Below are 15,466 nucleotides of genomic sequence, written 5' to 3'. Positions count from 1 at the left end.
TAATTAACATAACATACATAACATGCTATCAGTTTCAGGGATACACCGTAATGATTTGATATTTGTGTATTTTGCAAATGGTCACTGTAATACATGCAGTTAAACAACTTCTTAAATAGACTTATTTTTGTCTTGCTGTGATATTCTATACGCAGGCTGCTCATTCATATATAAATTGTTTTTCAGGCTTCTGACTTTGTTGCCAGTGTGAAAAGGAAAGAATGGAGTAAATAGGTGTGATGCTGACTGTGCTTTAGTGACATCGGACCCTGTTTTGTGTAATGGCATTTCTTGTTTCAGATGCAGCAGTACCAGCAGGCTTTCTTGCAGCAACAGATGCTAGCTCAGCGTCAGCAATCCCAGCAACAGGCTTCACCTGAGTATCTTACCTCCCCTCAAGAGTTCCCGCCCGCCTTAGTTCCTTATGCTTCATCACTTCCAGCTCAGGTTGCAACCGTAGCGGACTCCTCTTATAGTGCCAATAGGCAAGTATTTTTCCAGTGACTGCAAAAGAAATGATTGTGGAAGTGGGTGTAAATGTGGAGTGGAGTCACTGAATGGCTCCTGAATTGAGAGCCCATCTTTTTAGAAAGTCCCCCTTTTTCTCTCACTAGGCCTGTCTTCCTGGCCCTGAGTATCCCTGTCCTTCCTTGCATTTCCATCAGTTAGGTCTGCTAATTGGTATTTGCAGGTGAGGTTTAGCAATGTCTAGCAGCATTTAAGGCTAAGAAAATTAGTGGCTTGTATGTTAAGACATTCTTTGTAATTTAAATAGAAACAAAACCCTAACGGGCTATACTTTAGTAGTTTAAAAAAATAACCCTTGTAGACAAGTTAATTTAACTTTCTCTACTTATGTATTATTACTTTCAATTAATTTGACAATATTTACTCATAAAGTTTGTCTAATTTGGTTTGATTTAAGAGGTACAAAAAATAGTAACGTGCCATTTGGTTCTTTTTTAAGATAGTGCAAGCTTATTACAACCACAGCCTCGTATATTTTGGTTATTTAGTTACATTGGTTAGTATAGAGTTATTTTTCATGGATAATTCATATTGAAAACATTACAGTAAACTAAAGAACTGTGGTATAAATTTTCTCAAACTCAGATTTGAACTGGGGAGTGCTTCAGGATTTTATAATGAAAAATTTGTTGACCATTATGAATATTTCTTAATAGTTTTAGATACGTTGGAGGAAGTAGCTATTAGAACTTTGATTATGGAAACACTAAAGAAGTTCTCATACAACATTATTTCAGGATATGAACATTAGCTGAGAAAAGGTATCTGCAAGCTTTGGGTAGGACTTAGGCATGAGAAAAAGCAACATCAGTAGCATACTTATTCATTGAGCATGTCAAGAGAGGGATAAAATATACAGTTTGCTGTGATATACTTCCCAACCTGTATGTGTGTGAGAGAGAGAGAGAGAGAAAAGAGAGAATGAAAGAAAGGGAGAGAGAGAGGGAGGGACTGAGGGAGGGAGGAAGCAAATTTATTTATTCAAGTATTTTCCTAAAACAAAAATTGAGGTGCATGAACTAAGACAAGTATGTCTAAGTGCAGGGCAGGGCATAGACCAGAAGCTGGTTTGGTTTAAAGATCCAGATTGGGGGGCGCCTGGGTGGTGCAGTCGTTAAGCGTCTGCCTTCGGCTCAGGGCGTGATCCTGGCGTTGTGGGATCGAGCCCCACATCAGGCTCCTCCGCTAGGAGACTTCTTCTTCCTCTCCCACTCCCCCTGCTTGTGTTCCCTCTCTCGCTGGCTGTCTCTCTCTGTCAAATAAATAAATAAAATCTTTAAAAAAAAAAAAAAAAAAGATCCAGATTGGTATTTGCAAAGTTTTTTGTTATTTGCCTACTCTAGTTACAGTTTTTTGGTTTATCCACATATCCACTTTTTTCTTTAATAAATTAATAACATTATTGCAAATAATAACATTAAAACAAATAATATTAAACATTTTAAACAAATTGAATCCACTAAAATATAATCTGGAAACACAAGTAGTAATCTAATGAATTTACAAAAAAGACACACCTAAAAAATAAGCCCCCTAGGGATAAGAATGGAATAGTTTTATTCTTCATTAAAAATAGGATATTCTGCTCAATATTGTTTAGTTTAAAATACTGATGAGGGGGCGCCTGGGTGGCTCAGTCGTTAAGCCTCTGCCTTCAGCTCGGGGCCTGATCCCAGGGTCCTGGGATCGAGCCCCACATCGGGCTCCCTGCTCTGCTGGGAGCCTGCTTCTTCCTCTCCCACTCCCCGTGCTTGTGTTCCCTCTCTCCTTCGCTGGCTGTCTCTCTCTCTCTGTCAAATAAATACAATCTTTAAAACAAAAAAATACTGATGAGACCTGTACTGATTTTTTTTTTTTTTTTACTTTTGATGTTAATTAGCATGAAAAATGTCAGTTAAATCCAGCATATATATATAGGTAGTTGGAAAATGCAAAGATGTTAAACTGTCTTCTCGAATGCTGCATATATATTTATGTATACTTTGTGTGCTAAAGGATTACCAACCTTTGGAAACAAAGTTGTGTCACTGATGAGAAGAGTCATGCATTAAAAATCTGTAGGAGAGAGTTCTTGTTGGTATTCCATTGCATATGTATTACCTAAACTTCCAGTTAGTTAGAAAGGAAGATGGGCATCTAAAGATATGAGGTCCATGTAAGCATGCAGGGCACTGATACCTATAACCTGTGTAAATCACACGGCACTGTCTACTTCAATCTTTCCAGCGAGACTCTTCATGGAATCACAGGTGTGATATGTTAGATAAGTGCTTTTTTCTAATTTCTGGAGGAAAAAAATTGGTTTATCATCAGAATCTTCTGCATACCCCAGTGTGGGAAATACTGCATTGGGTATCTGTGAAAGTATATAAGACTTGTTGTACTCCACTTCTGTGAAATTATGTATCAAGGGAGATGGAAGGTTGGAGCAGGAAGGGGTTAGATCAGTAGAAACAATTATATACTTGGCAAATAGGTACACTAGCTTCCCAGAGGAACACTCCATTCACACTTGGGGCCTTAATGATACTGCATTAATATTCCCATTTAATATCAATCTTTACCAAAGTTATATGTTGAGTATAATATTTTAGCAATTTAAAAGGTGATCTGTAAACAAATATTCCTGCTTATAACTAAGTCAGTGGAAGGTGAAAATTGGGTTAACTGTTTGGCTCTAAGTGTATAGTAGATATTTGAACAGAAGAAACGAAACCAAGTCATTCCTTAGACAAAGGGAAAGGGTCAGTGTCTTGGTTAGCATGATTATTTCCTTTCCTACTTAATCTTATGCTAAAATTTCTACTTTTCCAATATGTTAATATAGCTTTAGTATGACTGTTGGAAAGTATTAACCATGTTGTATTCACATAACAATGAAATAAACATCAACACATGCGTTATTTTATTTTTTGTGATAGATTTCCCTGTTGTATTAGTTATTTGTTGCTGCATTCCCCAAAGTTAGTGGTTTAAAACAATGATAAACATTTATTATCTCCCACACTTTCTTTGTATCAGGAATTTAGGAGTGCATTAGCTGTATGTTTATGTCCAGAGAAGGGTCTCTCAGCATACAGTTAAGATGTTTGCCTGGAGCTGCAGTCCGCTGAATGGTGTGGCTGGTGCTGGAGGATCTTTTTCTAAGATGGCTCATTCAACATGGCTTAGGGCAGGAGGCCTCAGTTCTCTGCTGTGTGGATCTTTCCAAAAGGTTGCTTAAGTATTCTCGTTTGCAAAGCTGAAGACTGTTTTGAATAAAGAATTATTTGTTCTGGTTTGTTCAAGAGCAAGTGGTCCAAAAGAGAGGGCAAGAAGGAACCCGTGATGCCTTTTATGGTCTAGTCTCAGGTGTCACGCGCTGGCAGTTCTCCATATTTCATTTGTTGGGATTGAGTCACTAGATCTAGCCTTATATTCAAGGGCTGGGGAATTCGATTTCGCCCTTGAATATTAGGAGTGTGAGGGAGGATTGTCAGAGACTTTGTAGACATATTTTAACACCTGTTCAAATTGTAGGTTAAGGTGACACATCTCATTGAGTTACAGTCTACCAAGAGGAATCAATGAATTCATCCTAGGAATATGAAGAGGAGGATAGGGATAGCGAATCAGAAGTTCTGAAAGGGGTCCTTGGCAGGCAGGAGGGAGAATATCTATTCCTTTTTGAGTTTTAGCCTCTGATTTGTGTTTCAGGGACTCTGAAAGTCCTTGAGGGTAGTTTTGGAATTAGAGATGAGATTCTATCATAGGGAGGCAGGCTTAGATCTTAGCAGTTGATGCATTCCCAGGGTGAGTTCTAAACTGAATTATATTTGTTATTAAGATACCTAACTTATATTTATCAAGAAGGACTATTTATTTGTTGGTCAATTCCTGTGTTTTCGTCTAGCTTTCAGTAAGTGTTTAAACTTTCCATTCTCTACTCAGCTATACTGACAGGGCTTGGACTAGGGGATTAAATGGGCAACTTTTGTGTGGTGGCAGTGACAGTAAGCTCCCAAGGGGAAAGTGAATTTAAGGGGATGAGTTGAGGCTTGCAAAATTGAGACACATAGAGATTCTCCCTCCATTACCGATGTTAGAATATCTGGATCTGAATTATTGCCAACTTTGATTTGACAACTTTGTTACATTGCCTTGTGACTATGCTGTTTTTCCAGGCTGGGTTGAAGGAGACGTACCCAGGGATTCTTTTTTTTTTAAAGATTTTATTTGTTTATTTGACAGAGATAGAGACAGCCAGCGAGAGAGGGAACACAAGCAGGGGCAGTGGGAGAGGAAGAAGCAGGCTCATAGCGGAGGAGCCTGATGTGGGGCTCGATCCCATAATGCCGGGATCACGCCCTGAGCTGAAGGCAGATGCTTAACCGCTGTGCCACCCAGGTGCCCCCCCCCAGGGATTCTTAGGTTAAGAAATCTTTAGACTCCCACCTTCTCTTTAAAGTCAAGAGGCCTATTAGATAACTTTCATGAAACGAGTGGTTCTAGGCTCCAGACTATATAGATACTTGAAAACCATGAATTATTTATTATGTAGAAAATAACCCTCATCTAGTTTTAGCAATTCATAAAGCACTCCTCTAACAGTTCATGTCTGCTTGGTAACTATATAGAGAATGCCTTCGTCAAGAGGAAAATTGTTGCAGTGTCTCAGCATAACCAGGACATAAGAGCATCTTATTCAATGGTGATTTTAGAGTAATACTGTTTGACATGGCGACTGATTATCACTTTAGGGATATTCACTGTGATAATCATAATATTTATTGAGTGCTGATTTCTTTTTCTAGACACTGTTCTCTTTGCTTTATATATATTAATCTTCTCAGTAAACTTATGAGGTAGATACAGTTCCTCCTGTTTTTACAGATGAGGAAGCCGAGACAGTGAAGTTAAGGAACTTGCCCAAGGGTACGCATTGAGGCAGTTCAGATCCCAGGTGGTGCCATTAATCTATGCCCTGATCTGCCATATCCATCATAAATAATAAAAGGATCTGTTTTTCTAAGTTATTTAGAAAGTACGAACTAGGGCACTTTAGAATTTTCAAATCTAATGGTTTTTTTTTTCCCTTCTTTTCCCTCTTAATTATTACTATAGGTCAGTTGCTGATAAAGAGGCAGTTGCAAATATTACAAGTCAGAAGAACATCAGTAACCCGCCTGATATGTCAGGGTGGAATCCCTTTGGAGAGGATAATTTCTCCAAGTTAACAGAAGAGGAACTGTTGGACAGAGAATTTGACCTTCTAAGATCAAGTAAGGGACACTTGAAGGCTTATTTTGCTTCACAGTAAAATAACAGCTCTATAATTATTCAGCAAGGCCAAAGACTGTTTTGAGGCGGTAAATAGAAAATTCTTTTTGTGCATTTGAGGGCAAACATCAGGCCATCTTTTACATATACTATCGAACTATGTTGTGTGCATTAGAAATCAATTGCTTGATAGTAGCTTTAAACCCAAGATTGCTAATAACACCCTGATTCCTAACACTTAAATACTGCATATCTTTGAATGTTAAATTCAGAATATCTCTAAAACGTGGAAAATCAGTGTTCAAATGAAAAGGGAGACATCCGTTATCTTGCTTACTAATCATTTTGCAGCTCTGTTTTCTTGCACACGCAGTAGAAGATACTGTGGGTCTGAGATGCCCTTTGAAAGTGCCTGAAAGAAAACATGGGCTACTACATTATGTTAATGTTTTGTAATGCCCTTTTAATGAGTGTTCACATAAAAGGGCTGCTTTGTTGTCCTGATATGGCAAAAGTTAAATAAATTATTTTCCACTTTGAATCAGATATCTCAATGTTTTTACTTGGAATCATTGCCTTCTCTTAAACTACCTAATATATATGTCAAGCCTAACCACACGCATTTTAGAAAAGTTCTTTTTCGGAAAGGCGAAGTGTGGAATGTTTTGAGGAGGTTGCAAAATAGCAAAAAGCTCACTTCCGGAGTATGTAGATAATTTTCAGGTTTCAGAGGCTTATACGTGTGTGCACACGTGGGCGTGCGTGTGCACGCGTATCCAAGTGTGTTTTCCTGTTTTGCATGTGAAAAGAAGGTCCTAATGGTCCCTCATTATAGTTTCTAGTTTCTGTTTTATTTTAGGTAACTGGCTTTATGAGAACAATTATTAGATGAATTGCTTTGTTCCCAAATGATATATATTTTATGTAAAATTTATAAATGCCCCGAATTCATGTAAGAATAGTTGTTTGGGATTTCAGTTTGTATTTTACATATTGGTTATATGACTATGAAAAATTAAGTTGATGATTAATGCAGATATAAAGATGAGTTTTGAACCTTTAATAAAGGTTTGTCAGCTTCGGTAAAACCAAACTTACATCTTTTTATTAAAGAAAGTTTTCTTAAACCACAACTTTTTTGTTTGGCATTTTTAGTATACCTTATGTTGAGTAGCCCCAAAAGCCAAGTTGTAAAAAAGGAAATAAAGTATCTCTTTCTTTTGGGGGGATGGCAGGGTGACACAGGGGTTAACCGAATCAATATAATTTATAGGGTTATTTTGAAAGCGAAAGGTAAAATTAAAATATTCATTTTAATATGTTCTGACCAGGATAGTAACTGAGGGTTTGCTAAATCAGTATTTTCTACTCTTTGGGTAAAACTCGTCCTCCCCCCGCCCATCAGTTTATGGAATGGGTAAAATATTCACATTATTTTGTACCTTAAAAATAAAAGTGTGTCATTCTAAGCTCCCTAGAATTTGTAATGACAACCAAGTTTTATTTACTTTGCATAGGGAAGAATGGCATATAAAATATTCATGTATACATAACTTCATAAAAATTGGGTTTAGCATGTAAAACTGTTAACCAGCTATTTGCTTTCAAACTTCAAGGTCAGATAACATATGTAATTTTTGTATGTATCTGTGCACACATGTGTATGCCAAAGAATTTAGACTTCCTTGCACATTAATTGTGGAATGATATTAAGTTCCAAATGAAAGTGCAGGAGGAGCTTATCTGAAGGTCAAACTCGGAGCAACTCAGCCATTTGGGAAAGTGCCTAGATGGTCCCTGAGCTATTGAAATCATTTCACTGTCACAAGGCTGATGTACTTAAATTGGCATCTAGCACCAGAAAACATACGTGATTTCTCATCCTTGGCAATGCTGCTTAACTACGTTGTAATCTCAGTGAAGTAACTTAACTTCTGTCTCACTTTCTCACTTATAAACTGGGTAGAGTGATGCTTACCTCATAAGGTTGTCAGTAAAATTAAATGAAATAATGTCTTGAAGGGTCTGGGTACTCCATAAATGCCACTTCCCTGTTCCTCATCTTCTGTGTAAGTCTTTAGGCTCCAACTTGAGGTTATTGCCCTTTAACCAGCATTTAAAAATTATATCTAAACTATCAGGTTTCTCAGCTGGCAGTTAAAAAACCAGATTAGAAGGGGCTTTGTGGGCAAACAACATTACAGCAGAAATGACATGTGATAGCAAGAAAGAAGATGAAAAGTGTGTGTCTTCTCTGTAATAATTGATAGTCGTAATAATGGTGTTCATAAAAGGTGAAATGTCTTTAATAAAGTTTATAAAGAAATCATTAATATATAGAGTATAGTTTAGAAAGATTTCTTTCCAAAGTGTTACCTACCTGTAATATATTCAGTCATCTTTAACACCTCTTGCATTCACAAGCAATAAAGCACCTAATATCTGATCCACTTGATAGGGGCTAAATTACCCTGCAACACAAAAGACGTCTTTCAGAACCTTAAGGGTTTCAGTGGAAGACTAACATTAGTGTAATGAAAATTAATTTCGGTCATTACTGGTTGGTGCCTTTGTCCTTAAAAACTTTTTCTAAAATAAGTAAATTATTGTTGCATTTGGAATAGCAAATTTACCTTTTTTTCTCAGCACAGATTTTATCAACAGTTTTTCAAGTCTTTTCTAAAATAATTTATATTTGGTTTATGAAATGCTCTTCAGCAAGAAACTGAATACCTTTTTGTATGATGCTTAAAAATATAGCCATTTCCCATGTAATGATTGTTCAGAATAGTACACTGCCATTTGAGTTTTTATTTTTAAGATGGTAAATGGTTATTTATTAAAATGAAAAAGGATATTCTGTCTAGGAAGTACTTTACGCGTTTGTACTACTCAAAAGGTGATTTGAAAATCACAATATATTTTGACATACTAGAATTCCAAAATATGAGTATTTGGCAACAAAAACTTTTTTAGTGATCTTTATAAGAAAACAGTTATTGATTCCATCCATATACCAGTTGGCAAAGGGATTTAACATATAAAATAAACCAGATTCTTACTTTTGCTTTCAGTGTAACTGAATATTATTTATGGTTCAGAATTTTTCTCCTGTTCTACTTAAAACCAAAACATTAAATCAAAATTAGGCATTATTAATAAAGCTGATCTCAATGACATTTTTAAAGTTTAAACTTGTATTTTTCTTTGTCTTTCATATCAAAACATCCAGAATAGTATGTAAACTTTAGAAATCTAACTGTGATAAAATTTAATACATTAAACACTAGATTACAGGTGCTTGCTTTGGGACACTTTTTAACTTGCATTTGTTCAAATAGTTGTGTAGCTCTGCATGTTAATTAAAATTAATGCTTAATGGAATATTATTTTTTGTCAATGATGACTGTTTCTGTTTCAAACTGCATCACAATAACTAAAAGAAAGAATAGAAGAATCTAAAGACTGTGGCTGCTTTGCAAATTCTACTGAATGTGTGTGTGTGTTTTTTTTCTATGAAGCCACGGAATAAAATAGACGTAAATATCTGTATTAGTTTGTTGTAAAGCATTAACTCTCACCATTGTAAGCTAACTCAGATATATTGCTATTCCTTCAGTGCAGAATAACAGAACTTTTCAAATAGAATAGTTTCGAAAGTATCAGATGAAGACCGTACTTATAAAATTTACTTATTAGCCTTTTGGCTATTGAAGCCATTTTCCAAATAAGCTGCAGAATTAACTTATTAGAATATTTTAATTTTCTGATGGTATTGTGGAATATACTTTGATTCTAGGATTTTTAAATCCTGTATTTTTTGCTATCTGTATCAATTAAAAATCCTGAAAAGATATTGTCTTTATTCAACAACACAGTTCTTTTGGGAAGGCAGGAGGAGGTAAGTTTCTTAATGTTGGACAAATCAAGCTCAAGTTTTGCTCTAATGTAAACCAATTATTTGAAAATAGAACTTAAATTCATTTTAGGGGTGACTATGTATTTGAAAAATAGCTCTATATACCATTTCATTAGTTTTTAATTATAGGTAATTAATAATTGAAACAATTAATATGTGTATTTATTTTGTATTTTGTGCCCTGGGACCCAGATTATCCTGTGAACTCTAGAAATCTAGATGATTTAACAACAGTCCTCCATGGATAAATTGATTCTGTGTTTTGTGAGAACGTGATTCATTTTATAGCGCATTTATTCTGACTCCCGTTTTGAAATAATTGGAAAATGAACTTTGCATAGAACAGTGTCTCCATATTTTAAATTATGGGACTCACTGTATTAAAAATGTTAGTTTTTCCCTACATGATAATGTTTGTACTCTTGTCCTAACTACATGGTGCTGTTTATACATTTATGAGAATTTAGCTTAGATTGAGGGAGATAATATACCGGTGCATGAGGATTCAAAGAACCTTAGTGGTAACTGTGCATTTTTATATGCTGGGAACCATTGGCGCAGTGCTGGTTTATAAACCTGGGGAGTATATTAAAGTGTCGATTTCCAAATTCCCGCTCAGATAATCTGATGCATTAGGTTTGTGGTAGGGCCCAGGTAACTACATTTTATACAGGAACCCTAGCAATTATGATGCAAATGGTCTAGAAGGGAAGTTTGGTCCTAATTTAGACCTAAGTACCCATATATACTGTCTTGATTTTCAAGAACGAGGGATCTTGGATAGGATATGCTGTGGCTATCACTCTGAGATAGTCTTTTTCATTTGTCCTTTCCTACTTCCTCTTTCCTTTGTCCTCACTCTGTTGTACACGAGAATTTTCATTGTCATCCATTACAGTATTGGATTTGAAAGGCAGCTCACAAGTCTTGGAACTTTTGTTTGTGCATAAATCAGTTGTCAGATATGTTGCCTTAACAAAATATTTATCACTTATTATATTACCAGTGGGGTTTTAAGTAAAATTTTAGATAACTCAAAGTTTCATGTGGATATTGTATTTTAGTTTTAGCCATAAAAGCTGATAATTGTGTCCATTGTCATAAATGTGTTTAAAAAATTGTCCATTGCTGTAATTAGGTGTATTAAGGATGTCGTAGACTCTAGGGCCTCGCCTTCTCAAGAGTGTGCTTCCTGACCCAGCAGTATCACATCACCTGGGAGCTTGTTGAGGTGCAGAATCTCAGAACCCATCCCAGAGCTGTCCAGTCAGAATCTGCATTTTCACAAATCCCCAGCTCACTGGGATGTACCTTCAGTTTGAGAAGCACTGTCCTGGGAGATTGCTGCTTTAATTTGGGGCTTTTTGCTTCATTCTGAAGTTACAGATCATTTTTAGGGAATTCTAATTATATTTGGATTTTCTCTGCCTACCCTGCAATGTCTTAGAACTCAAATGAAACCAGCATAATTTACCCATAGAATTTCTTAAACGTGAAGGGTATAGTCCTGGGAATGCTTAAAATTCCTGAAAAAAGCAGAATGAGTTCCTAATAGTATATGCTTGAGTGCTAAGAATCAGAGGCTAGGGAGACAGCTTACAAAAATCAAGAAGTTGCCAACTGATCAAGTGCCTGCAATATGCTGTTTAAGAGGAAGGAAAGGTAATCACTACTTAGGGAATTAGGGGACAGCAACTCTCTTCACACACGACAAGCCTGCTTCTGCATGAGTTAGAGCCTCTGCTCTAGCTCTTCTTTTGTCTGTGTGCTCTCCACAGGTATCCCTTCGCTGCCTCTTGAAGTCTTTTCTCACCTGGTCCTGGTCAGAAACTCTCTATTACTGTGACTTGTGCCCACTCCCTTAATTCCTTACCCCTGAACTACAGTTTTCTGTAGAGCTTATATATTTCTCATTATGCTCATTGCTTTTTGTTTGTTTGTTTGTTTTTCCATGCCAGCATATAAACTCCAAGAAGGCAAGACTCTGTGTTTTGTTTGACATTGCCTGCCCATTGCTTAGAACAGTGCCTGGCACATGGTAGATCTCAGTTATCCGTTGGGTGAAATAAACTCTGTCATTAGGCTTTTCATAATATCTGTGTATATGTGAATGATTTAATATGAGAAATGAACATCAGTAGTCAATTACTTTTTATTGCTATTGAGAAATAAGATTTGCCTATTTTATGAACAAATGACCATTTGCAATATTTTTTCCATATGTATTTTTTGCAGAAAGAAAGTCTGCCAAATATGTCTCTGTTCAGTAAGCTGGGTTTAAGTTCAGGTCCAGTATGTTACAAGTTGAAGACAACTGGGTATTTTAGTAAACCAAACTAAGTTATTTATTAGGTTAATTGTATTTGTGAAATTTGTGAAATCACTGAGATGATATTGTTAAGCTTGCCTTTGTAGCAACAAGTATTATTAAACTCGAGACTACCCCCTAATATTTATAAAATGAATTCTGACTAATATTTTTCAAAAAGGCCGTTGCTTTGATTAATTTTATTTATACTGTTACCAACTTTTTTTTATTTATTTTAAAGACCGTTTTTATTTTATTTTATTTTTTTGTTTCATCTTATTTTTGCAGACAGGCTCGAGGAGAGCGCATCCTCAGATAAGAATGTAGATCCACTTTCTGCTCCACATAACCACCCTCCAGAAGATCCTTTTGGTTCTGTTCCTTTCATTTCTCACTCAGGCAAGTTACATATGTAACATCGTCATCAATGAAAAATACACACACGAAGAGCAATAATAAAAATAACAACAATAAAAAAACCTTATTAATATAAAGCCAAAGTAAGAATTAGGTGTTAGTTATAGAAAATAGAAAATTATTTTTACCTTTGCTATCCTCTCTCTGCCATAACTCTCTTTTTATCTTTATTGTTGGATATCAGTGAAACAAATTCATGCATGAAAATCTCTCTCTTTTTTATATACTTAAAATATGTTTAAAGATATTTTTATACTCAGCTTTTGCTTAAAAATCCTGTATTTTCCTTGTTTTTGTGTGCTTTTTATAGTTGTTTTTAAAAAGTATTAATGATTTTGTATGTCATGATAATTTTGTGACAGATTACTCTTTTCTTCTTATATCCTCGCTTTAATTTCTTTTTTTGGCTTTAATTTCAATTTAGAACTTAAATATTGTTATTACTATTAAAAAATATCTGTAGTAATATTTTCTAAGTAATCACCCAGTTGACACTGTCAGAGATACTAGGGTGGAATAGGATCCCACTTTGGCATAAATGGATTTGTGTGTGTGTGTGTGTGTGTGTGTGTGTGTGTGTGTTCCTAAAGGAAAAAAATGAATTTGATCATAGAAAAAAATATATTAGAAGAAATAATGCCTTGATAGAGTACAAAGTTTTGTTTATACCATATTCAAGGTAACTATCAGCCATGTTCTTGCGTTCTCTTCCTTGTATTTCCCACTCAAGCAAATTACGTATATGTAATAACATCATTGCTATCATTTAAAAATGCACACAAGTGAAAACAGCAAAAACAGATACACCTTACAAGAAAAACTTATAAATGTAAGTTTAGTAAGAAATAGGTGTTCAGGATTTCTGATGAATACACTGAGGCAGTGTTAATAGCTTTTCAATATTTAGATTTGGTTATCCAGGATATGCAGCACAATAATCAGGAGTTTCTACATATTTTCATGTTCTGTATTTTACTCTTTGCCCTTTATTGAAAACAGTCCATATTGTTGTCATTTTGTGCTTGCTTCTTTCAAATTATCTTTGAATGAATGGCATGAAAACATTAATTGAGTGGGGAAGACAGTTTACTGTTTCTACTTAATCTGCACGCGTGTACTTCCTCACACCCCCAATAATAATGCTACTACTTTTTTCAAACAAAGTATAATATCTCAAAATGGTCATTAGAAGCTCTCAAGAACATAGGTATTGATCTGTCTGTGGCAGAAAATGGTTTCAGTACTGCTGGCTCTTTTTCGAACTCTGGAAGGAGTTGTATGATCCTTTTCAGGTTTGTATGTATCTTTGCAACTTCCCTGTTCTTTAAGATTCTGAAGGAACCCTGGGAAAATGAAGACTGGAATCAGGGACTAGGTTAAGCCTCAGTGACTTGCCATTTCCCTGGGCACCCTTATTTTGGGGTTGGCCTAGGACTTTTGTAGTTAGAAATATGCTCACAAATTTGAGCTTGATTGCTGTCATTGTTATTTTGTTTTTCTTCTTAATGTGGGCATTTAATTTCTGTTATATTTTAAATTTATCAAGTGTGGGAAACATGAATTGTCTGTCTTTGAATCATGTTCAGTAGCCAACCCAGTATGTATCTAATAATATTCCTTGGATGTATGAAAAAATTATAACTATTCCTAAAAATTCATACTCCTAAGTGTTAAGAAAGTGACCTTAAAAAATGATCTTTACTATAAATGTACCCTTCCAAAAAAGTCTTTTTAGATTTAGTGTAGCCATGAACACTGGAATGGTTAGGTTATGAAAAATTGAGGTCACAGAATGGAATAAAGGAGGGAATGGTCATAGGTGAGATGTGCATCTAGAAAGAGAAGAAAAGGTGGTCACTTGGCTATATTAGCACTGTTAATTTGTATTTATGAGATCTAAAATACATAATTAAATTAAAACTAAAAATAACATATTACTACTGACCAAACTATTCATTATCAAGCTTGGATGTACTTTGTTACATATAATTTTTCAATAAAAATAAAGTATTTGGGGTCATTCATTTTCCTCAAATAATCAAATCTACTGAAACAAAAATTGCCTTCTTCCATGAGATTTAGGAAGAAATTGGAAAAAGAAAAATGAATTGTATTCAGTGAAAATACACCTCACGTAGCATTGTGAGCATCTGGAGATGTGTAAGACCAGGAGTGTGTGTGGATGTGTGTGTGTGTGTGTGTACACAACATAGAACGATAGGTGTATGTGATAAACCATCTTACTTCAATCTGAGAGTTGACAATTACTGAACGTGATTGTATTTTAGGTAAAACCATATAGAGATTGCTACTTGAGAATAAAGTGAATTCAGTCATGAAGCAGAATGCTATAAGAATTTAGCAAGTTTTAACTCCATTAGGAAAGTACATTTAAGAGGAAGTCCCATTGTCCTAAATCTAGTGTTCCTTACACTGTTTTTGTTAGGAATCGTGCTCTTTTTATTTTGAAAGACGACATTTCTGCCAGCACTTTTAATCTTAACTTTCAAATTGTAATGGGTTAATTTTTGCTTTGTTTTTCTTCAGTTTATCATAATTTTACAAAATTAGTTTTTAAATGTAATTTTCTTAAAATATGTATGTACTTCAAAAAGTTGGATTTAACAGGGTTTATAATGAAAAAATTCACTTCTCTGCCTGCTGCCTCCCTGTCTGCTTTCCCTGTTCAGATTCCTTAGAGATAATTTTTCACTTCTGGTATTTAATATATCATACTTACTCTGCTATCTTACTCTTACCCTTCCCCCCCACTTTTAGGTAATATCTGTGGACTTCTTATTATGGAAAATGAGGATTTAGATTAGTTACAGTGTTAATCCTACTCCCCCTACCCCATCCCCCCACCCCACTCCAGATACACACAACCAAACACATTTTGTCTGCCCCTCCCCTGCTTCCAGTACAGCTTTGACAGAGTTGTTGGTTGTCAAGTGTTCAATGTGTACGTTTTTTGAGTACGTAAATGTTTTTCACCGCGGTGTTCTAATATACCGTGATCACATGTCCGTTCTCCT

General features: G+C 35.4%; 1 protein-coding gene across 3 annotated transcripts in view; it reads left to right on the top strand.

Annotated features, from left to right (window-relative positions):
- Positions 1–15,466, top strand: part of BMP2K (BMP2 inducible kinase) — a 124,541-nt gene that overhangs the window by 93,195 nt on the left and 15,880 nt on the right. For 2 of the 3 annotated variants that reach the window (XM_040625284.1, XM_040625283.1), the window contains exons 13-15: positions 301–485; positions 5,632–5,789; positions 12,303–12,413. In XM_040625284.1, coding sequence (XP_040481218.1) covers positions 301–485; positions 5,632–5,789; positions 12,303–12,413 — 454 coding nt within the window. The remainder of the gene's footprint in view (positions 1–300; positions 486–5,631; positions 5,790–12,302; positions 12,414–15,466) is intronic. The other variant, XM_040625285.1, reaches the window with a different exon arrangement.

Source organism: Ursus maritimus, unplaced genomic scaffold (assembly GCF_017311325.1).
Source record: "Ursus maritimus isolate PB19 unplaced genomic scaffold, ASM1731132v1 scaffold_8, whole genome shotgun sequence".
NCBI classification, from domain to species: Eukaryota; Metazoa; Chordata; class Mammalia; order Carnivora; family Ursidae; genus Ursus; species Ursus maritimus.
The sequence above is the reverse complement of the archived record's forward strand: the minus strand, read 5'-3'. Positions and strand labels throughout refer to the sequence as shown.